General features: G+C 33.8%; 2 protein-coding genes across 2 annotated transcripts; one reads left to right on the top strand and one right to left on the bottom strand.

The window, feature by feature from the left end:
* The first annotated feature begins 1,915 nt into the window (after window positions 1-1,915).
* LOC105763462 (U-box domain-containing protein 30) lies at window positions 1,916-4,623 on the top strand. Its single transcript, XM_012581707.2, has one exon. The coding sequence runs from the start codon at window positions 2,617-2,619 to the stop codon at window positions 3,970-3,972; it is 1,356 nt and encodes a 451-aa protein (XP_012437161.1). The 5' UTR covers window positions 1,916-2,616; the 3' UTR covers window positions 3,973-4,623.
* Window positions 4,624-23,041: 18,418 nt separating this feature from the next.
* LOC105762029 (uncharacterized) lies at window positions 23,042-24,121 on the bottom strand. The gene has a single exon (XM_012579951.1). The coding sequence runs from the start codon at window positions 24,119-24,121 to the stop codon at window positions 23,042-23,044; it is 1,080 nt and encodes a 359-aa protein (XP_012435405.1).
* Window positions 24,122-24,535: the final 414 nt, after the last annotated feature.

A 24,535-nucleotide genomic window follows, 5' to 3' on the forward strand; every position in this document is an offset into this window, starting at 1 on the left:
TCCTACTTTATGTAAGTTTTATTAAGTATCTGTTCTCTTGTATGGATTATGTTTAAATATATTTTAATTGTTAGTTTGATTGATTGATTTTGATTTGAAGTTATTGAATGTATTAATTGTAATTATGATTATACTTGTAACTTCTCTAAAAAACCTTTTAATTTTTATTGTAGACATTTACAAAAAAATAATGTTTAGTTCAGATTAATTTATTATAAATGTGATTGTATTGGTAACCCTTTAAAAGAAAAAAACATTTTAATTTCTATTCAATTGTAGCATTTTACAAAACAAACATATATTTTTTTCAAATTGGTTTAATATAGTTATTTATGTTTATAATATGTAAATAAATCAGTTAATAATTTTTATCAAAGTAAATTCATAAAGCAGATGACTGCTTTTAAAAAAGTGCATTTTTGTGGGTCACGTGACACCCTATATTGGGAGCATATGCTCATGTGATTCCCTACTGTTTTTAGGTATATTAAAAAACTTTCTTGATTTCTTCCCTCTTTTATAAATCTCAAATTTAGCTCACCCCACTCAATTATTTTAGCATAAAGAAGCTTGGAATTCGAGAATAATTTTAAAAAAAATACTGATATTTGAATTTTAGATTACTTTTTAAAAATTATTATATAAATAAAATTGAATTAAATTTTTTAAAATATTTAGAATATTGACAACTATGAAGGTTTTAAATTTCGTAAATCAAATTTAATATATAAATAATTGTTGTGTTAATATATTACTTAAAAACATATAAATCCAAAAAAAAACAAAGCTGTCCAATATTAATAGCCAATTAATGTAATCAATTCCAACCTCACCCATCGAGTTTGCAAACTACTCAAATATTTATTATTTTATTACACTTTAATGCAATTAATTAAATAATAATTATGAGAAGCGGCTCCCAACCAACACTTTGCGGCCCTTACCACCCAAATTTCAAAATCCCAATTATAGACCATATTGTATTTGGTCAATAATTATTAATATTTGCATATGAATTATTAAAAAAAAATCTGGAAAAACGAGGGAGCGTGAAATACTTATGATATTGTGCTGAACACTCACTGTACCATGGCACAGAAAAATAAACAAATACTAATTTCAAGTCATTATTAAAAAAGAGGCAGGGCTCTCATGTCTACGTGGCAGGTGGTGATTGGTTAGATCTGGAAGTGGGGGCAAAGGCAGTCAACGCAAAGACCGGAAAAGTGAAGCAGCACAGGCGTGCAGTCAAAGCAAAACTGTCACGGTCAAAATGCTTTGCTGGCACTTTACCTAAAATAAATAAACACATGAAATTGTTTTTCTTTTTCAAAATAAAAAAAGTAGGGCCCCCACAATTCTTTTAGGTAAATAAAATTTCTATAAATGAGTAGTTATAAATAATATAAGAATGACATTAAAGAACTGAAAATAGATGATGATTAATTTTGAAATTAGATTTTGTCCACATAACATATGTGGATGAAGTTTCTTAAGTTGAAAAGAGATTCCTTTTAGCTACAACAACAAACATTAAAATCAAAATCTTGAATCCATTCATTAGTTCAATTTATTAATGAAAACTAACTTTTTAGTAACATCACTGTTAAATTAAAAGTAATAGCCGGGAGATTACGGCAAAGCATTGATATGACTGCACGTGTGGTGTGCGGGTCGGGTGGCTTGATTGCCGGTAACTTGGTAATTTCAACTTTCCCTTCTTCTTCTTCTTCTTTTTTTTTTACTCTGGTAAAATATTAGGGTAAAAAAATGTCATTTCATGGAAAAAAAAAAGAAAAAAGAAGAAGCAATGCATTAATATATTAAGATATCTCATTAATAATTAATTTTTATTATTTTTCGTGAAGGTTTTTTTTAATAATTTTAAAATTATTTTATTTTTATCCAGCAAACAACTGCCCCAAAAGAAGAGCAGTAGGGAAGCCTTTGCAGGACATGGCTTTCTCTGTTCTTTTTCTCTCCATTTTGTGGTAAGGCCTGTTTTCACAATAAGTTGATTCTCTTCACTAAATTCTTGAAGCTTTTTCATTTTTTTCTTGTTTGGGTTTTCCCCCCCTAATTTTTCTGTACCATTAATGGTTGGGTTTAGAGGAAAAAGGGCTAATTGATTAGCTTTTGTACTACTCTTTTAACTGTTTATCTTTGACTGCTTTCTTTTACTAGTATCTTTCTTTTCTTTGCCTACTTATTTTTGCTGTTTTGGGGGGCTTGATGATGGGAAGCTTGTACAAGAAGTGAAAGATGGGAGCTTGGTTATTGTGTGTTTATTCGTGATATTATTGTTATTTTGATGGACTTTTGACCCTAGAAAAAGAGATCAGGATAAAGCAAAATAGATGTGTGAGTTTGTAGGGAGAAAAAGAAGGTATTTTTCTTGCTTTATGATTTGTCAATGAGAGAGGAATTGATTGGAAATATACAAGTTCCATTCTTTTTTCATAATGTGGGTTGAAGGGTGCTTGTCAGTGCAGTGAATTTAGAGCTTGTTGTGGGTAGTGTAGAGGGGTTTTAAAAATAATCCTTCTTTTTTGGTACCTTGAGAATCTGTGTTGCTTTATCTCTTTTTTTTCGGAAAAAGAAGGGCGGGTTTCAAAGATGCCCATGTTTCAACCCTCAAAGAGGGATGGGGTGGTTGTTGCTGCATTTGATGGTAGTGGTGATGGGCAAGTTCTGGATCTGGATACTGCTGTTAAAGATGGGGTTTTGGGTGGTGTTGGTGGTGGAGTCATTGGTGCTGCCGTTGGTGAGAAATTAGATCTGAAGAAAATGATTGAAGAGCTTGATTTACCTGAGATTCCTTCTGTGTTTATTTGTCCCATCTCTCTTGAGCCAATGCAAGACCCTGTAACTCTTTGCACTGGCCAAACATATGAGAGGTCCAACATTCTCAAATGGTTCAATTTGGGGCACTATACTTGCCCCACTACAATGCAAGAACTCTGGGATGATTCTGTTACCCCAAATAGAACCCTTTACCATTTGATTTACACTTGGTTTTCGCAGAAATATTTGCTTATGAAGAAGAGATCCGAGGATGTACAAGGAAGGGTAAGTGAGCTTCTTCAGACCTTGAAGAAGGCTAAAGGTCAGGCCAGGATTCAAGCCTTGAAGGAGCTTAAGCAAGTTGTGGCTGCACGTGCAACAGCAATGAAGACAGTGGTTGATGAAGGTGGAGTTTCTCTAATTTCATCCTTGTTAGGTCCATTTACTTCCCATGCTGTTGGTTCAGAGGCGATTGCCGTTCTTGTCAATTTGGAGCTTGATTCAGAGTCCAAAACCAATTTGATGCAGCCAACAAAGATTTCGTTGATGGTAGACATGCTGAATGAAGGGTCAGTGGAGACAAAGATCAATTGTACGCGATTGATAGAGAAGTTAATGGAGGAGAAGGAATTTCGGGCTGAGAGCATCTCCAGCCATCGGCTATTGGTTGGTCTAATGCGCTTAGTGAAGGATAAGAGGCACACGAATGGAATCTTGCCTGGTCTTAGCTTGCTCAGATCTATATGCTTACATAAACAAGTCATGGGTTTGATTGTGAGTATTGGCGCCGTTTCTCAATTGGTCGAATTGTTACCTGCTTTGGAACCTGATTGCCTGGAATTAGCCCTTTTCATATTGGACATTTTATCATCACTGCCAGAAGGCAAAGCAGCATTGAAGGATTGTGGAAACACAATTCCAAATATGGTGAGGCTGTTGATGAGAATTTCAGAAAGCTGTACTCAATATGCATTGTCAATACTGTGGTCCGTATGTAAACTTGCCCCTGAGGAATGCTCCTCAGTTGCTGTAGAAGCCGGTTTAGCAGCAAAGCTGCTTCTCGTGATTCAGAGCGGTTGCAATCCTGTGTTGAAGCAAAAATCTTCGGAGCTCTTGAAGTTATGTAGCCTAAATTATACAGACACCATCTTTATTTCAAAGTGCAAGCTCACAAGGACAATCCTATGACAAGTTAAAGGGCCTGCCATGATTGGTTCTTGAAATCTTCCAAGAATGAACGATCATATCTTATGAGATAGGGGGTTTGAGGTATGAATAAGCTCTCCTGTATATATTTAAGCACTTCAATTCCTGCAATTTGATTCAACTTTACTTAAAGAACACTCATAATGTGGATAAGAAAAAAGAACACATTTCATGCTGCAATGGAATTATATGAAGTTCTCTTTTCCAATGCCTTGAAATAAAACCCCCCAAAAGGATCATGTGGAATGGATTATTTTGGGTGGGGCACATTCTTGGGATGGAATTGGGCTATCTGTGCAAGACTTTGGAGCTTGCAATCACAATTGTAATAGACGAAGAATTGCTTTGCTCCTTGGTGTTGGGGGCCCTTATTTCTCCCAAGTTGTTCTTATGGTAGGGGCCTTCCTTGACCAATTTTCCTGTCCTGGTTTTAGAGGGAGTTTGCATTTTCAGCTCCACTGTTGTAGAGAGATTGGAATGCCTCTGGACATCAATTGTCTATTCAATGTGTACAATGAAAGATAACCTTTTCTTTTTTTTCTTGTTTTTTTTTCTTCTTATTTATTCTGCACTTTTCGTTTGTTGTTAGCCTCCATGAAGAATTAATAAAATTAAAAGTTTACTGGTTAACAATTGTGTACATTTGATTTATTACGAAGGCTATGTCAATGTCATGTAAAAGAGAGGGGTGGTCTAGCATTTACAAATGCGTTGAACTGTTACTATTTGGGGGGATCACTGTCACGGTGGAACACCTGGGGTCCATCATATGTAGTTTATATCGCTTTGTGGGAGAAATTTAGGACAAACCCATTGTCACCTCTCTTTCAATCACTGTTGTAATGAAATGTTCCACTCGCAAATTGTCGAGAGAACTCCTATTTGTAATCAGTAAAAAGCTCCCATTCACTCAATCCTTCTGCGCAAACAGAAGTGGCTCAATCTTATCTGGATTCAAGAAATTTCTATGTCCACTACAATGGTTTTTTTTATTTGTTTACACGCATTTGTTCACAAATTTGGCCCACTTTTTTTTTTATAAAAAAAAAAAAACTATCTTTTCGTCAAGGAAGCAAGGAAAAGATCCCCCCTTTCTCTTTCTTGCCTTCTAAAGGAGCCTCTGCAATTAAGGGCCCCTCATTGGTCATGGCATCTTTGAATGACTGTTAAGACTCAACACTAAAAATATTTGCTTTCAGTTGCAATTGTAATGACTTCGTAGTTACAACATTTATTGATGCCCTTTGCTGGCGAAGAGGTAAGTTCGGAGATGGGGCTAAGGGTGTCCTAGGTTGATCTTTGGATTCTTTTCTGTACTTAAATCAGTGTAGGGACAGAAGGATTGGTAACATAAAAGGAAAGTTAAGTGTTTAGAGTTATCTATTATTGCAGCATGCTCAAAGATTAATTATAAGATTGTCACAACAATTTTCATAATGATAATGATGTACGGTGTTTTTAATAGTTTTAATACCAGGAGTCATATTTTTTGTTGCAACCAAATGTTCTCTATAACTAAATGTACTATAAGGATTGTTGTTGGATATACTACAAACCATGTAGAAGGATGTAACTAAGATAAGATTTGTCTCTCTTAATGGTAATGATATCTTGGCCTATGATAGAATTAGACTAAAATGTATAGTCGTGTTCAAATAAGTCGATATGAAATATCAAACTCATTTGCATATCTCAATCTATTTAAAATTCAGGAAATAAAAAAATTAAAACTAATCAAGTGTAAGACTACATAGTAACATTATCAAGGAAATGTTATGTCGAACCACGAGTTTTAGAACGTAAATAACAGTGATCACTACTAATTATGATATTGGAAGTGTTTTAACATCACTGTAAATGTTACAATTATCTTACAAAGCTGCACCTTATGGTTGAACTATTGAAATAAAAAAAAAAGGTTATATTTAACTTACCGCATATGTTAAATTTATTATATAGAAATATTTGTATAATTAATTTATTTCGACCGGATTACATTTCGACACAATATATATACATGCATGAGACATATATTTAGAGGGTCCAATTAAAAAAATTATTTACCAGATTTATTTAAATAAAGGTTAGTATTTTTTTATTTCTTTGGAAATTCTAAGCAAGAAAATATGAAATATTCATAGCGGGTGGATTGAATAGAGAGGTTGAAGTAGTGCTAAGAACGAAATCATCATTCAAACCTTGGATCCACTATTTCACACATGATGCGAGATTGCTGGAGTTTTAAATTTGGTTGTGCCCACTGGAATTATAACTGCTTCGATGGATGATTTGAGCAGCGTCATTGTGAGTGACTTTGCTGTAACAGTCATGTGATCACTCTCTAAAGAAAAATGAGATACTGGCTTGTCTTTTGCACTGTCAGCTTTTGCCTATACGTCAATATGATGTGCCAAATAATATCTGGGCTTTAAGAAAAAAAAAGAATCATTTTCAAGGCATGGTATCATTTTACCAATTGTCCGTAAACTTTAATTCAAATTACATTTTGGTCACCTAGCTTTCAAATTTTACATAATTGTTGCTAATGTTATCAAATTGTTACGTTTCAGCCACTCATCTGTTAACTTCCGTGAAGAGGATGACGTGGCACATTTATTTAAAGGGCTAACAACCAATTTAGTCCCTAAACTATAACTAAAAATATCAATTTGATACTTTTTCTTAATAATAATTCTAAAAAAGTTAACGGGTAAACTACTCAGTTAATCACCCAAGTTTTAATACATTCCTGTTTTGGTCACTATTTTTTTTTTGTTAATTTAGTCATTTCAGTTAGATTAATTGTCATTTTTAGTCACTTCATTGTTAAAATGCCTTGGTCACTGAACAAAATGCTGACTTGGCAGTCTTTTGATTGGTATAATAACAGATTTAGCCATTAACACTTTACACATTCTATCAAGTTGATCCTAATTCTAGAAAAATTCAATAAATTTAACCCTCAATGTTTGCACACTTTGTCAATTCAATCCAAATTCTAAAAATTTAAAAATATATAATTATAAAAATATGAAGCATTAAATATATATAAAATTACATAAAGGCTCAATTGCCATTTGGTCCAATTTCTAAAAAATCAACAAATGTAACCCTTAATGTTTGCACATTTTTCAATTTAGTCCAAATTCTAAAAATTAAAAAATTCAAAATATAATCAATCAAAACCCAAAATCAAAGTAAGTAAGTTTTCTTAGTTAAAATTCAAAATCATGAAAAACTCACAAAATGCTCCTACATTTGATATATGCAACTACACAACATTAAAATTAAAAAATTACAAGAAAAAAGTTTAAAATTTTCTTTCCTATTATCATATTTTTTTGGTCAATCAAACAAAAGAGAGAAACTTTGTAAAACAACATTCATCCCTTCATTTCCTTCCCTGTTCATCTTCAAGCTTCCCATTGTTCTCATACTCTCACTCAAGCCTCACAATCTCAAATACCATACCAAATCCATACCCAATTTTACCAGATCCAAACTCTATCATCACTTCATCATTGACCACTCACCATTAAACCCCCACCCAAAGTCATTTTTTTTATAGACACACCGTATAGCCTTAAGCATTTAAATTCCTCAAAGCCCTACACTTTGTCGCCAAAATGGAGCTAGAGATGTTTCTATAAGTAAATGCTTTCTATTGGAATCCCTCAATCAACTGTTTGATAATGGTACTGGTTGGATTTTGTAGTGATTGATTCAAAAAATTAATTCAAAGGACTCATTCAACTCCGTGGGGTTTTATAAAAAAATGAAATATTGATTCAAAAAATTCAAGAGAAATTAAGGGTTAAAATTTGTTGAACCCTAAAAATTTTCTTAAAATTCAAGAAATATTTATTTGAATCCCTCAACTAAATTCATATTTATGTCTTTGTGTAATTATATTTTTATGTATTTTATAATATTTAATATATTTTCAAGTTTTTAAAATTATAATTTTTGAATTAGGACTAAATTGACAAAACGTGCAAATAATGAGGGTTAAAATTGTTGAATTTTTAGAATTAGAAACAAATTGATGAATATTTAAAGTGTTAAGAGCTAAATTTGTTATTATACCAATCAAAAGTGTAATATCCCGATTTTCAGAGAGTTAGAAACAATGGTTCGAGACCACCAAATCCAATGAGTAAGCTCCTAAATTTTATTATTTAATATTTACAAGTCAAATATGATTTTAAAAATATTCTTGAATTAATAACTTATGTCGATAATGAATTATTAGGTTTGAGTGATAAAACCCTAATTCAAGTGGTTTTAGAAAATAAGGTAACGAGACTTTGTTTCTATAAACAGACCAAAAATTTTTATAAATATTTACGGAGTGTCATTAAGGTAGTATTAAAGTTTTGTTGAAAAATTTTAATGTTTTGTGATTAATTAATTAAAAGAACTAAATTGAAAATAGTACAAAACTTGCTAATTATAATAATAAAGTGACTAAATGGTTGATTAATAAATAAGGAGAGACTTAAGTGATAAATATGCTTAAATTAATGGATGAGACGGCATATGAAAAAAAAATAAAAAATAAAAAGACACAATGCCAAAATTGGAATTATATTGAAATTAAATAAGACAAATTGAAATTTAAAAGCATTCTAGGCTTTTCTTCTCCAATTTTCCGTTTAAAAACAGAGAAGGGGGAGAACTCAAGCTGGTTTTCATAGTTTTGATGCAGGTAAGTTCAATTTAGCCCCGTTTTTAATAATTTTTATGTTTTTGAGATTGTTACAATTAAGTCCAACTAAACCTTACCTTTGTTTTTGATTTTGTTAAAGATTTTGGATGTTGCCATTGATGAATATATATGATTCTTGATGTTAAATTATGAATTTGAGATATTATTTGTTAATTAAAAGTATTTTATTAAGTGATTTTGATGAATTTCTCGATTAGGGACTAAATTGTTGAAATGGTAAAAATACAAAAGGTTGTTGTGAATTTATTGTAAAATGGGATGTATTGAATTCCATGAATATTTTTCTAGCTTTAATTTGTATTAAAAAAGGTTAATTTGCATGTTTTGAGTTCGGGGACTAAATTGAATAAAAGTAAAATTTTAAGGGCAATTTTGTAAAAATTCAAAATAACGAAATTTCAAGAAATGAATTTTTTATTGTCTAAATTAATAAATTGAATGAAACTATTAATTTAGATCAAGATTGGATGGAAAATCGAGGAAAATGAAAAATTACCAAAATGCCCCTGAATCTTGGTATTTCTACAATTTAGCCAGGTAAGTTCGTGTAACTAAGTTGTATATTTATATTTTTAAATTGAATGCTGTGTATGTGAATTGTGTAATTGCTATTGATATGAAATTGATTACATATCCGATAATGCCCGAATAAATAATAAGTCCCGTTTGAATAAATGAAAATTTGATGGATACAAGATTTCCCATAATGGTTGTGGTCCTGCGTATGTTGTGGACACACACAGCTCGAAAGAGCGTCCAGTTATTAGCCCTCTCGAGCTTTCTGTTATATGGTTCTTGCGAGCTTCCCGTTAATAGCTCTTCATAGCATCCCGATCGGATGTGATCCTGCATGTGTTGTGGACACACTGCAATTCTTATGAGTGTCCCGTTATATGGCTCTTTGTGAGCTTCCTAATTAATGGATTTCCAGAGGTTCCCGATTTGGCTCGCTTGAACTTCCCGATACATGACTATCTCGAGCTTTTCGTTAATGGCTCTTCAGAGCTACCTATTATTGGCTCACATGAGCTTCCCGATTATGGCTTTTATGAGGTTCCCATTATATAGCCTGGATAAGCTTCCCGTTAATGGCTCACATGAGCTTCCTATTATATGGCTCAAGAGAGGGCTTCCCGATTATGTGCTCAAATGAGCACCCCCGAATATGAATTGACGGATTTCAAATTCGTACACTTCATGTGTACTACCTTTGTATCCATCGATATTTTAAATGATTCAATGGGTAAAGTTCTGATATGAGATAACATGAGTTCGAAATGAACTATTACCGGTATATACCTGAAATACATGGAAATGATATTTATTTGATATATTAAAACATGAGATGGAAAATACATGTATGTGAAACTTGCACGTAATTATGTATATTCATGATTATGAACATTACGGAATAAATATACACGAAATTCATAAAATGATGATACATGAAATATTGATATAATGAAATGAATGATATATGTTTATGAAAAAACGATAAGAGAATGATATGTATCATGACATGTAAATATGTGACTATCTTTGATATGTTGGTACAAGGAAATTATGTATGTTGAGACGAGTAATAAACTCAAGTGTGACATGTCGAGAAAATAAGTTTATCAATGTTGAATTTATATTTAATATGTGCAAGTACGCTAACTAGTGTTGTTGCTTGATGCTTAGGCAAGTGCCAAGCTATTGGTTGAATGGTAATATGATTATTTATATGATGCATTGAATTGGTAAGTATTTAAGTGAAAATATGCTAGTGATCATGAAAAAGTGGTAAGGTTTAAATTATGGAATTTCTTATGAAATGACTTATCATGTGATCAATTCGAAAAAGGCTTTGGTTAAATGCACTAGCTTGTGACCATGGTTGAATGATATGTTTATTACTTGTGTGTCATGCATATGGAATAAGAGTGGAAAGTAAAGAAATGCAAATGAAAATAAAGAAATTTGGAAGAGTTAAAGTTATATAAAAATCTACTAAGCTTGGGATAATATGTATAAGTGATATTGTGGATTTACTCACCTTGTGAATTGATGAATATAGCTTCATGAGTATTGTGGTATCAATATTTGGTTATTATTGATATTTATAGATTTCATATTTGAAATGAATTAATATGATTAAAGACTACACGAGCTTACTAAGCATTCATTGCTTACATATTTATTTTTATTTACCCTACAGATTAAGAACAATTTTAAAAGTATCAAATTGATATTTTAGTTATAGCTCAGGGGCTAAATTGATTATTAACCCATTAAATTAATGTGCCTCGTCATCCTCTCAATAGAAGTTAACAGATGAGTGACCAGAATGTAACAAGTTGATAACTTTAGTGGCAATTATGTAATTTTTGAAAATTAGATGATTGAAATGTAATTTTAATCGAAAGCTTAGGGAGAATTGATGTAGTTTATAGCCTTGTTAGTTTTTGCATATAATTATAATATTTTTATGTACACCAACAGTGGGTACTAATTTAGCCATCCAATATATTGTGGCGGTACCATTATTAGAAGATACGTTCATTCCAGAAAATGCACAATCATACATTTGAAATTACCAAACGATTATGATTGACAAGGAATAAAAAGGATGCTAGTTTCAAACACATAATTTCCCATTGTTTACTTACCTGTTTTTGGTTGAGGGAACCAATGTGACGCCATAACTACAAGTTTTTGCATCAATTTGAAAGAGACTTTTATATATGTACTGTAAAGTTAGAAATGCAGGTTTAGTGATACGATGTAGCCTAACGAAACAGACTATCTTCGTATGTTACGGATCTAGGAATGTTGTAAGCACGTTCCTGCAATAAGAAAACAACAAAGAATTAAAGAAATAATCATGGTAAAATATGGGTAAAAAAAAAAGAACGAAAATGGAAGGAAAAAATGAAGTTGTTGGCGTTTAAAACAAAAAAAGAAATTCAATCGGTGAAGTCGAACGCTTTATGAAACGGCCAAGGCAGCAACTTGAGTGTTCAACAATGGCAAAAGTAATCGTTGGAATAGAATAACATTAAACTTGAAAGAACATGCACAATCTACTGAGCAAACCCGAATCGAATCTGTTCAACGTCAAAAAGGACTTGGACCCTCTAGATAGTGATCTAGGAACCCGAAGTATCAAGAAAATTTGACACAACAAACTAAGTCTGAAATGCCAAGGAAAGTTCAATGAAGAACCGAAATTGAGAGAAATTCTCAAACGTAATTGTTTTCATAAATCATCTAACCTGAATACATCATTTTAATATGTATTTATAAGTACAAAAGAGGGGTGTTAAATGGAAATTCGTGGCTGTAATCAAAAGGGTTTAAAATAAGAAGTTATAACTCCTTTTGGCGTCATTTTAATAGCAGCCATACATTTAAATTTCAAACGACAACCTCCATTGTTCTTATCCTTGTATATTCGGCTACACATGCACACACACACTCTTTTGCACAAGCGGTCATGTGCTCCTCACATGTTTGGACGCCACATGGGCTGCCACAAATGCATAGGACACTTGCCCTTACATAGGACACGTTTAATTTATACGGACTCGTCATTTGGAGTTGAGCTGGTGGAGTGAGTTTGAGCTAGCTAGAAATGTCTTGGTGAAATGAGTGAAACAATCTTTCAAAACTATTTCGATGAGATGAGCTGCATGCACATATTTGAGCTTCAACCGAGCTAGAAATGAGATCTTAAGCTGCTGTCCATTACGTTTCCTTATGGTAAACAAAACAAACATGCATTAAAGTAATGCAAACTTATTAACAAGCTGTAAATATAATGCAAACACACTTATATACTCAATGGGACTAATGCAAATGTTACAATTCAGTATGTAACACATTATAGAGCTTAGTTTCTACACTAATACAAGCTGTAAACACGTGCAATCTTATTCATTAAAACACAAACAACATCAAATCAATACCAAAATATACTTAACTTAATATGTATCTATTTAAACACACATAATACATAGTAGAACCTAAATACGTCACATATCAGCATGCAACATGTTATAAAGCCTATGTTCTAAGGCATGAACATGATCGAATAAATCTGGAATCGTAGCACAAGTAAGGAACAAGGCTTCCCTGAATTTCTTTGCCTTAGATCGAGTAATAGGTCCTAATGGTAAGACCTCCGGATCAGTTTGCTTTGTTGGTGTGAGCGTGCGCACATCATCCCCCCTTCTGGAAAAGGATTTGTCCTCAAATCTGTAGAATCATCATAAGGGGTTAAATCAGAAACATTAAATGTGGCTCTGACATTGTATTCTCCTGGCAAGTCTAACTTGTAGGCGTTGTCATTCACTTTCTCCAACACCTGAAAAGGACCATCACCACGCGGTAACAGCTTGGACCGCATCTGGGCTGGAAATCGTTCCTTTCGAAAATGAACCCAAACCCAATCTCCCACATCGAAGATGACTCGCTTTCTGCCCTTATTTGCTTGCTTTGTATACTATTGAGTCCTTCGTTCGAGGTTCTCCTTAACCTGTTGATGCAATTTCTTCACATATTCTGCTTTTGCTTTACCGTCCCTGTTCATCACCTGTTCCTGCGGCAAAGGCAACATATCTAGAGGCGTAATAGGATTAAAGCCATAAACAACCTTAAAAGGTGACATCTTAGTAGCAGAATGTACAGCATGGTTATAAGAGAATTCAACGTGTGGCAAACAATCTTCCCAAGTTTTGATGTTCTTTTTAATGATGGAACGAAGTAAAGTAGATAAAACTCTGTTAACAACCTCAGTTTGCCCATCAGTCTGGGGATGACAAGTAGTAGAAAACATAAGTTTCGTACCTAGTTTGCTCCAAAGAGTCCTCCAGCAATGACTCAAAAACTTCACATCCCTGTCAGAAACAATCGACCTAGGAATACCATGTAATCGTACAACATCTTTAAAGAACAAGTTAGCCACATTAACAGCATCATCAGTCTTATGGCATGAAATGAAATGTGCCATCTTCGAGAACCTATCAACCACAACAAATATACTATCCCGACCTGTTCTAGTTCGAGGTAGTCCCAAAATAAAGTCCATTGAAATATCAGTCCAAGGGAATTCAGGAATAGGTAAAGGTAAGTACATACCATGTGGTGAAACCTTCGATTTTGCTTTCTTACATGTCACACAACGTTCACAGATGGCGTTCAACGTCCGGCGCATCTTAGGCCGAAAAGATGCTCTTTTAAGGTGTGTAACGTTTAGTGACCCCAAAATGACCCATCAATCCACCTTCATGTGCTTCACGGATCGGTATATCACGCATTGAACCCGTGGAATGCATATCCTATTTTCTTTGAAAAGATATCCATCATGCACGTAGAATTTTCCATCGCACCTTTCTCACAAGCATTATACTTATCGCAAAAATCATGATCATCGAGTATAACTCTCGAATATATGCAAATCCAATCAAATGTGAATCAAGATAACTCAATAGTACATATCTGCGTGATAATGCATCAAGAACGACATTATCTTTCCCTTTTGTATCGAATGACATAAGGAAAAGATTCTAAGAATTCAACCCATTTAGCATGTCGTTTGTTCAATTTATGCTGACCTGTGATATATCGTAAAGCCTCGTGGTCAGTGTGGATCACAAACTCCTTAGGCAACAAGTAATGCTGCCATGTCTCTAATGCCCGAATCAGTGCATACATCTCTTTATCATAAACCGGATAAGTCAGCCCAACAGCTCGTACCGAAAGGAAAATTTAAATAATCTCATCTTCCCTGCTAAAATTATTATTAAAATTCCAACTATCTAATCATTTTGTGATTAAATTATTCCAACAACATTTTATATTTGTTATATAAAATTAACTTAAGTCCAAACAAAACTTAAAAGGAGACCAAAAAGAGCTCAAGCTTTAATAAGTGCATTGCCTACACGTGCTACGGCTCCTGAATACTTAAACGCTACCACAAAGCATATTCATCTTTCCTAATAGAAGAAGGTTCTACGTAGCATGGCTAATAACCACCTAACACCTTTCATATCAACAAATTATTGATTAGCTATTAGATCTAGGCAACAAAAGGATAGTATGACAATTAGCTCTAAATATTAAATTTCAATTCCCTCTCAAGTATGACATTTTACTCACATTATTATTTCTATTATATATATAAAATATCAAGTTTCATCATGGATCCATTGATCACGTTCCTTATATCCAATGGCAACTTAAATATATTAGGTTATACTTACCATATATAAATCAATAAAAGACAAAGAGATAGGAAAAAGGAGACTTCAGGTCCCGTTCATCTTTCCCCCAATCTCTTTATGGGAGAACTCACTTTTCACCATACTCTGATCACCACCATCAACTTTCCTCCTTGCACTCAATGAGGTGAACCGATCAACTCCGCTCTCAATCAAACCTAACATCAACCGTTTCCATTACCGGTTTCAACCTTTATCTCCGCTCTATCTCCAACACCTTTTTAACTTTGCAAATAGCTTGATCACTCACGTTGATGCAATTTTTAGTGTAGCTCATCACAGCGAGGCATAAACAATATTCAAGTTTAAAATGTCAGGTTTCTAGTCAAACTAGTCGTATTAGCTTTGAGTTGGATTAAATTTATGGCTCCATTTTCAATTCTTTAACCAAAATTTAAACCTTAAAGAAACACTATATATATATTAAGACCTATCAGAGTCTAAATTATGCTGTCAGAATTCCCATTAATTTACCGTCTTATTTAGATTCAGAGAAAAGAAAATGGAAAAAGGGTGAAACGTTATTGAAAGAATTGAGTAATGTTGAAGAGTTGAAACTTATGCATGGATATGAATGCATCTGAAACATGCACACTTTTCCGGCCGCAATGCTGCTGTGAAAAGGCCCACTTTTGAAAACATCTGGTGCATAATTTGTGTTTTTTAGTGGAACCCCGTTAACTGGTCCTTGCACGGCTAAGCATTTATATAGAAGAACAAACTATATATAGTCAATATATAGCTTTGCATCTTGAAGAATTATAAGCCAAATCATATTTTGCTTTGGTCCACATTTGGTCTTTGCACGGGATATGAGAAATTCCAATCAAATACTATCACACATTCACACTGATTTGATTTTATTCGTCATGTTTCAGTTTAGTCACCTAAACTTATAAGGTCAAGTGACCCAATGTGAAAGATTAAATAAATATATTAAATTTAACGTTCACTATATAATACACTAGGAATATAACCTTATGATGTGAGGTTCGATTTCTAATAAATTAATATATAATATAAATTTTTATATTTTTAATTAATTACTTCTTGAAATATATAAATATACCAGCTAAATAATATGAAGAAGGAATCACATCATTTATATAGTTTAAAGGTTTTTGTTGTACAAAATTAATCAAGTTAAAATAATATATATTTGCTATGCAGGCCAAAGAACAATATTATTAAATAACTATCTCAGGCAGAGCTTTGTGCGCTGTACCATCATGGAGGACATGAAGGATTTCATTAGATGGCCAAGTGAAAACATGGAGACTTATAGGCAAGGAAGCAACAAACGTCGACACTGCATCAACCACATGAGTCCCCTCTTTATATGTTTGGACAACTTGCACCTTCCAATCTCAATTAAGCATTCTACAAATAATTTGGATTCTGTTAAAGGAACTAACTCAAGACTGTTCAATTCTAAGATTACATGTCATAACCTGAAAATCCGAACTTGGGTAAGTCCCTCTAACGCGCCCCAAGTTGAAGCTAGCAAAACCCTATGTTCTGTTATGATCACAAATCACTCCACTGGTCATGGCCAGCTTTGAACCTTGAGGCTCCATCAGTATTAACTTTAAACCAGTTTTCCAATGGCAAAGATCATGCAACCATGGTACATGAGCGATCAATTGATAAGCTTTCATGAGAACCATATATTTTTAATCTAAGACTGGCTTGAAGCATTGGTTAGTGCTCTTGTTTAGCACTTGAATGACATGAGTTCAAATCTTATCATCCCTTTTCCTCTTCCCAATATAACAATATATATTAACATATAATAACAAACTATATAACTTTTTAATATAATAATTATTTAATATTTCTAATATTTAAAATTAAATTAAAAGAAATATGCCAACTTGGTTGAGAAATGGTTAAAACAGGGATGGCGAGAGTGGGTAAGGCCCCCAAAAAAATTGAAATTTGCATTTTTTTTACCTTTTAAAAAAATTATAAATTAGTAATAGTAAAATTACACTTTATTCTCCTAAATGATAAAATTTTAATTTAATCCTTTAAAAATTATAAAAATATTAGCTAATACAATGGTAAAATTGCATTTTAACTCTTATCATATAACTTAATTTCACCTCCAAAAAATTTCTAACTTCGCCCTAGATTAAAACCCAAATTTATTTTTATAAAGTAGCAAATAGACCTGTCCATGGGCCGGGCGGCCCGGCCCGGCCCGACGGCCCGCTCGAAATATGGGAGGGTTCGGGTAAAAATATAGGCCCGAAATATGGGCTTGGGCAAAAAAACGAGGCCCGTTTAAAAAATAGGCCGGGCTCGGGCTCAACTTTTTTGGCCCGGGCCCGGCCCAGCCCGAATATAATAAATATATATTTTTTATTTTTTAATTTTAAAATACTTTAAAATTTTTTTTTATTTTTTTATTTTTAAAATATTATTTTTTGTGTTTATTAAAAACCGGGCCGGGCTGGGCCGGGCTCGGGCTTATTATTTTTTCTCGGGCCGGGCTTGGGAAAAATTTTAGGCCCATATTTCGGGCCGGGCCGGGCCCGGGCCTAAGAGTCGGACCGAAATTTTTTTCCGTGCCCGGCCCGGCCCATGGATAGGTCTAGTAGCAAATATATTAAGATAATCTTTTTACTTTTTATAGAAATATATAAAAGACCGATTTAAATGTAAAAAGAAGAAGAAGAAAAAACTCATATGGTGAGACCTCATTTATTTTTTATAAATATATCTTTATATATTTTTTTTCATTTACATAAATGTTTCATAATATAGTATATGTTGATTTTTTTTTTGTAACATTCCAATTTTGGGGTTAGAAGAATTAAGTTTTGCTTGGGAGTCAAAGCTTTTGATTAGACTTATATGTTATTCTGTACGTATAAGAAATAAAATAAGCTTGTTGATTCAACGATATATAAGGTGTCAACCCACTCTTAAGTCTCATGTTCAAGACCTCATGTGTAGGTAATGGAGTTTGTTTGTTTTTTTTTTTTTTTATTAATTTGAGAATAGATTTTTGTTTATTTTGTTGTATTAACTTCTTATAAATTTTAAAAAATATATATAATTGTCGAAACTATTTTTTTGTAAAAGGAGTCGACTTTACGAAAATCGAAACAGGAGTCGCCATCAATTCTTTTTATGAGGTGTGATCGGATCACCTCGTAATTGGGTTGTTTTAATAAAACATTTTGATTTATCAAAAACAACAATTTTAATCTACGAATTTTGAGAAAACAGGTTCGGGAGTCGGTTACGTGCGAGGAAGGTTAGCACCCCGCCACGCCCAAAATTGGTACCTAATTGACTAATTAATGTCTAAATGTCAAAAGTCGAAAACTTGAAAAGAGTTTAAAATACTATCCCTCTTTGCGTTAAAATTTCTTAAATAAATCAAAATGTATGTTAAAGACTCTTATATCTTGAGATAATAAAATGTCACGTCCAGTAAGTTAGGATACAACACCTCGAATCCTTGAGAATAAGCTTTTCTTTTATTTTTATTTTTATTTCAAGACTCATGTATTTTAATTTTAAAAGGATATTTGGTCATTTAGGTTCAATGAGAAAAAATCGAAATCCAGTAAGTTAGGGCACAACTTGTCGCATTTCCAAATACACAAAATATTGCCTTCTTTCAAAACTTTTCCTTTCTTTGCATAATGGCAAGTACAATACTTGAACAAGGTGCATTTGTTTTATTTAGGATAAAATACGACGGTTTATTAGGGGTATATACAAATAAAACGCAACTTTCGAAGTGATGAAATAAAGTAAAATGATAATATAGAACATAAAATGATAATTTATGAATAAAATATTCCATTCACGAATGACCATAATACGAAAATAAATAAACAAGTTATAGCACACATAATGATAATAGCCACACAACATGCATCATTTTAAAATACCAATATTAGCAACCAAAGAGAACGAAATAAAATAATATATAAAACAATTTAAAGCAAATAGTATAAAACAATTCAAAAGTAAATAATATGCAACACAAATTAAAATAAATAACATACAAAGCAAATTAAAATAAATAATATAAAAGACAATTTAAAATAATGTATAAAATTTTAAAATAAATAATATGTAAAAATAGTTTTCAAATAAATAATATGCATAACAGTTTTTTTAAAATGATATGTATAAAACTATTCAAAATCAACAGTATATAACCGTTTTTAAAATAATAATATATATATAAAAAACAAACGGGTAATAGTTTGAAATACTTTAAAATACATGATAGGTGGAAAATTTGAAATGAATAATAATAAAGTAGTTTAAAATAAGTAATATATGCGAAAAGGGGTTGAAAATAAATAAATGAATAACAGATTTATGAAAATAAATTGAAATCCAACAGTATGGGGACTGAATGAGGACAAAAATGAAATTAAAGGTAAAAAACTATAAATAAATAAACAAGGAAAGCCTAATATGAATGGGCGCAAAAGGGCGGAGGGACAAATGGGAAATTATTCCCTATCTCAAAGCGACACCGTTTCACGTGTTTTTCCTTTAAAAATGGTCTAAGGACCAATTTGGAAAAAAAATGAAAATTTGAGGCAAAATTAAAAAATAAAAAAAAGATAAGACCCAATTGTAACCAACCTAAAAAACAAAAGGACTAGAGACGCAAATAGCCGTTTTGTCCAAAAACATGCTGATCCTAGGCGGTTCGGGTCTGGTCGATCGGATCGGGTAGCCCAAAACGACGCCGTTTTGGTCGTTTGGGAGCTGAACCAAAATAGCACCATTACATGCGCCTATATAAGCCAAATTTTTTTAAATAATTCCAACGTTCAAAAAAAAAAATGAGAACAACTCTTCCCCTCTCTCTCAAAGCCCAGATTCCAGCGAAGGGGACCGGTCGACCATCATCCACGGTGGCCGGAAAAATAAAAAGGTAATTTTTTTTATTTTTTGATATATATTTATAAAACAGTTTTTTTTAAAGGGAAAATAAAAAAATGTTTTGGTATACAAGCTGTTTTTAAAAAGAAAACGAGATAATAAAAAACATAAAATGACCTTTTTCATTTTTGATTTTTTTCTCTTCAGTCTGCTTTTGTTGTTTTGTTGATTGTATATTTGAAACTATTTGTATTGTATTAGAGAGGAAAAAAAATCCCTCCTTTACAATCTGTTTCCTTAGGCAATAGCCAATTTTGTTACAATATTTTTTGCTTTTGTTTGCTACTATTTGCTACTGTTTTGTTTCTGCTTTCCGTGTTTGCTCCGTTTTGCAGGGTGATTGACGAGCAGGTGCAAGTTGGAGGGTGTGGCAGTGGCGGTGCTAAAGAGGGTAGGTGCACCACTTGTGCTGATGATGTGACGACGGCGACGCTAGGGATTGATGTAGGCAGCAGACCTAAATAGCTTTAGGGGTTTTTTTTTGTTTTGTTTCTGATTTGGGCTATTAGGGTTTGATTTGGGCTGAATTGGGTTTAGTTGGCACTGGGCCCAGGTAAAATTGGGCCACTACAGCTGCCTCTCTTTGCTCATTGTCGTGTAACGAGAATAGAGCAAAGACTTTAAAAGGAATAATTTTGCCCGGTCTTACCGAGTCTCGACTTGTTTTGGTGTCTTTCTTCTTCAGGTAGCTTCATTCCAGTCCACTGCGTCTTGTTACTTCGATTCACTCCACTGCAACTTCAGAGAGATACGATTTGTAGCTTCAATCTACTCTGTTGCAACTTCAAGGGGACGAGATTTGTGGTTTTAGTCTGCTCCACTGCAACTTCAGGGAGATAAGACTTGTTATGGTAGATTTAATCTGACTTATTGCAACTTCAGAGATATAGGATTCATCGTTTTAATCCGCTCCACTGCAACTTCAGTGAGATAGGATTATTTATCTTCAGTCTGCTCCACTGCAACTTTAGGGAGATAAGACTTGTAATTTCAATATGCTCCACTGCAACTTCAAGGAGATAAGATTGGTATCTTCAACCTGCTCCACTGCAACTTCAGGGAGATAATGTTTGATATGATCTGCTTTACTGCAACTTCAGAGAGATAAGATCTGAAATTTATAGCTTTAAGATCTGCAATTTGCAACCTACTCTATTGCAACTTCAGAGAGATAAGGTTTGCGGCTTTAATCTGCTCCACTGCAACTTCAGGGAGATAAGATTTGTAGCCATTTTCAATCTGCTCCACTGCAACTTTAGGGAGATAAGATTGATTTATTTTTAACCTGCTCCACTGCAACTTCAAGGAGATAAGATTTGCCATGATAACTTCAATCCATCCCACTACAACTTCAGGGGTATAGGATTTGTTGTTTCACTGATCTGTCCTCTGGGGAACATGACCTATAAAATCCATTTTATGGACCTATTTATGCCTAGTGATTAGGATGTCATGATCAGAATGAATCAAATGCTCCTAACTAGATGTGTATGAATGACATTTGCATGAATGCAGAATGTCATTTTTTGAGAATGATCCCTCTTTAATGCTTAGGTTGTCATTGCTCGTTGTTCATCAAGGTTCTATCATTGATGTGTTACCATGCCTTCTTGTTCAGCTGGTATCTTTAACAGAAAATCTAAAGAAATAATCACAATTTAGACTATTCTTTCTCAAATGTTTCCAACCCTTAAGTTTGGTTAGTTCTAAATAATAGTCCTGTTTCAGGTCCTCGTACTATTTAGAAGCTTTCAGAGTAATATGCAGAACTCCTTTCGCTTGAATATTATCAGTCCATTAATCGTTATTTCAATGAAAAATACTTGAAAAAGATTATCACGATGGACAAGATGAAATTTTATAGAGAGCAAAGCTCGAAACGAATAAATTTATCAAGATAGAAAATTTTGCTAGAATACAAAATGAGAATAAATTAATCAAGATGGCGTATTTTGCCAAAACACAAAAATGAATAAAATGGAAATAGGTGCCTCAGATATCATAGCATGAGCTTCTCTGTCCAAACTTCTTGAGGGTCCTTTTGAACTTGATATGTGTTTAGAAGTCTTAGAGAACTTTGTTGATACTCCAAGATGTAGCATTTTTCTTTCTTGTTAATTCAGGCATAGTAAGACTATCGCTTGCCTCCACCTTCGATCAAAATTTGGATTGCTCTTTTCCAGGTTTTCAATTCAAAACTCTTTTGGTCTCAAAGCACCCTTTTCGGGTTTTTGCCTTGGCCTTTCCTCTTTTTTTTTAAAGTGAAGTACTTCTTGACTGAATCTGAATTCACAGGATAAGGTAGGTTTTTTCCATCCATCTCAGTCAATATCAATGCTCCTCCAGAAAAGGTCTTCTTTACCGCATAAGGTCCTTCCCAATTTGGCATCCACTTTCCTTTAAAGTCCTTTTGTATGGGAAGGATCTTCTTCAGTACCAAGTCCCTCACATGGAATTCTCTGGGACGAACCTTTTTGTTGTAAGTTTGCATCATTCGCTTCTGGTACATTTGACCATGACGGATAGCTCTTAGCCTTTTTTTCGGTCAAATTCAGTTGGTCATATCGGGATTGGATCCATTCCACTTCATCTAGCTTTAGTTCTGATAAAACTCGGAAGGAAGGAATCTCAACTTCAATTGGAAAAATTACCTCAATTCCATAAACCAATGAGAAAGGTGTTGCCTTAGTAAAGGTTCTGACAGACGTTCGATAAGCATAAAAAGCAAATGGTAATTTCTCATGCCAATGTTTATAAGTCTCAGTCATTTTCCCCACAATCTTCTTGATGTTCTTATTGGCTGCCTCCACTACACCATTCATTTTTGGGCGATATGGTGATAAGTTGTGGTGTTTGATCTTGAATTGACTACAGAGTTCCGCTATCATGCTGTTATTCAAATTCAATGCGTTGTCAGATATAATCTTTTCTGGCAACCTATACCGATATATGATTTCCTTTTTTAGAAATTTGCTGACAGCCGACTTTGTGACATTGGCGTAAGAAGTAGCCTCTACCCACTTAATGAAGTAGTCGATAACTACAAAGATGAATTGATGCCCATTTGAAGCTTTTGGCGAGATTGGCCCAATGACATCCAAGCCCCACATAGAGAAAGGCCATAGAGAAGTCATGACATGGAGAGGCGAATGAGGCACGTGAATCTTGTCCTGTAAATTTCACACTTATGGCATTTCTTGGCATACTTGATGTAGTCTCCTTCCACGGTGGACCAATAATATCTGAATCTCATGATTTGCCTGGCCATTGTGAAACCATTAGCATGCTTTCCACAAACACCATTATGGACCTCTTCCAAGATTTGTTTTGCCCAAACAGCGTCTACGCATCTTAGCAGCACCTGATCCCTTCCACTTTTGTATAAGATCTCTCCATCTAGGACATAGCCACTGGCCAACCTTCTCAATGTCCTCTTACCATTCTTAGTTGCTTGGTCTGGATACTCGTGATTCTTTACATATCGTAGTATATCGTGGTACCAGGGGTGATTATCTTTTTCTTCTTCTTCGTCAATGTTGTAATAATGGGCTGAAGCCTCGTAAATGGTCATTTGGATATGCTTCATATCCTCTTGTTTATTTACTTTGATCATATAAGCCAATGCAGCCAATGCGTCGACCATCTGGTTTTCATATCGCGGGAGATAATAGAAGGTGATGTCATCAAACTCCTCCATTAATTTAAGAACCAGCTCGCGATAATTAATTAACATGGGGTCTCTTGTCTCCCATTCGCCTTTGAGCTGATAAATTACTAATGTAGAATCCCCATATACCTCTAGCACCTTGATTTTACGTTCAATGGCCGCACAGATACCTATGATGCATGCTTCGTACTCTGCCATGATATTTGTGCAATCAAAATTAAATTTACTAGTGAACAGATAATGATCGCCGTCTGGAGATACCAGAACTGCCCTGATTTCGTTGTCCATAGCATTTGAGACTTCGTCAAAATTTAGTTTCCAAGGGTGGCCTTCTCGGGAGTCTTTTTTTGCTATTGCAACATACATCAGATCCTCATTCGGGAAGTCGAAGTTTAGTGGCTCATAATTTTCCAGAGCTCTACTGGCCAAAAAGTCTGCTATTGCACTCCCTTTCACCGCTTTCTGGTTCACATAGACCATATCAAATTCAGAAATCAGAATTTGACATCGGGCCATTCTTCCATTCAAAACGGTAGACTCCATCATATACTTCAGAGGATCCAATTTTGAGATTAACCAAGTTGTATGGTACAACATATATTGTCTCAATCTCCGAGTTGTCTAGCTCAAGGCGCAACACAACTTATCAACTGACGAATATCGTATTTCACATTCAGTGAACTTCTTGCTGAGATAGTAAATCGCTCTTTCTTTTCTTCCTAACTCATCATGTTGGCCAAGCACGCATCCCATGAAATTTTTGAATACTGCCAAGTACAGTATCAGCCACTTGTTCGGGTAAGGTGGCATCAGTACTAGGGCGTTAGACAGGTAATGCTTGAATTTTTTAAAAGTTTTCTGGCACTTCTCATCCCATACACCTGGATTGTGCTTCTTAAGGAGACGAAATATGGGGTCACATTTCTCAGTTAACTGTGAAATGAACCGAACGATGTA

The sequence above is a fragment of the Gossypium raimondii genome, chromosome 12 (assembly GCF_025698545.1).
Source record: "Gossypium raimondii isolate GPD5lz chromosome 12, ASM2569854v1, whole genome shotgun sequence".
Classification (NCBI taxonomy): Eukaryota; Viridiplantae; Streptophyta; class Magnoliopsida; order Malvales; family Malvaceae; genus Gossypium; species Gossypium raimondii.

Bases quoted from the DNA above. Each gene is read 5' to 3' on its own strand.
- LOC105763462 (XM_012581707.2), top strand. From the start codon at position 2,617: ATGCCCATGTTTCAACCCTCAAAGAGGGATGGGGTGGTTGTTGCTGCA.
- LOC105762029 (XM_012579951.1), bottom strand. From the start codon at position 24,121: ATGGAGTCTACCGTTTTGAATGGAAGAATGGCCCGATGTCAAATTCTG.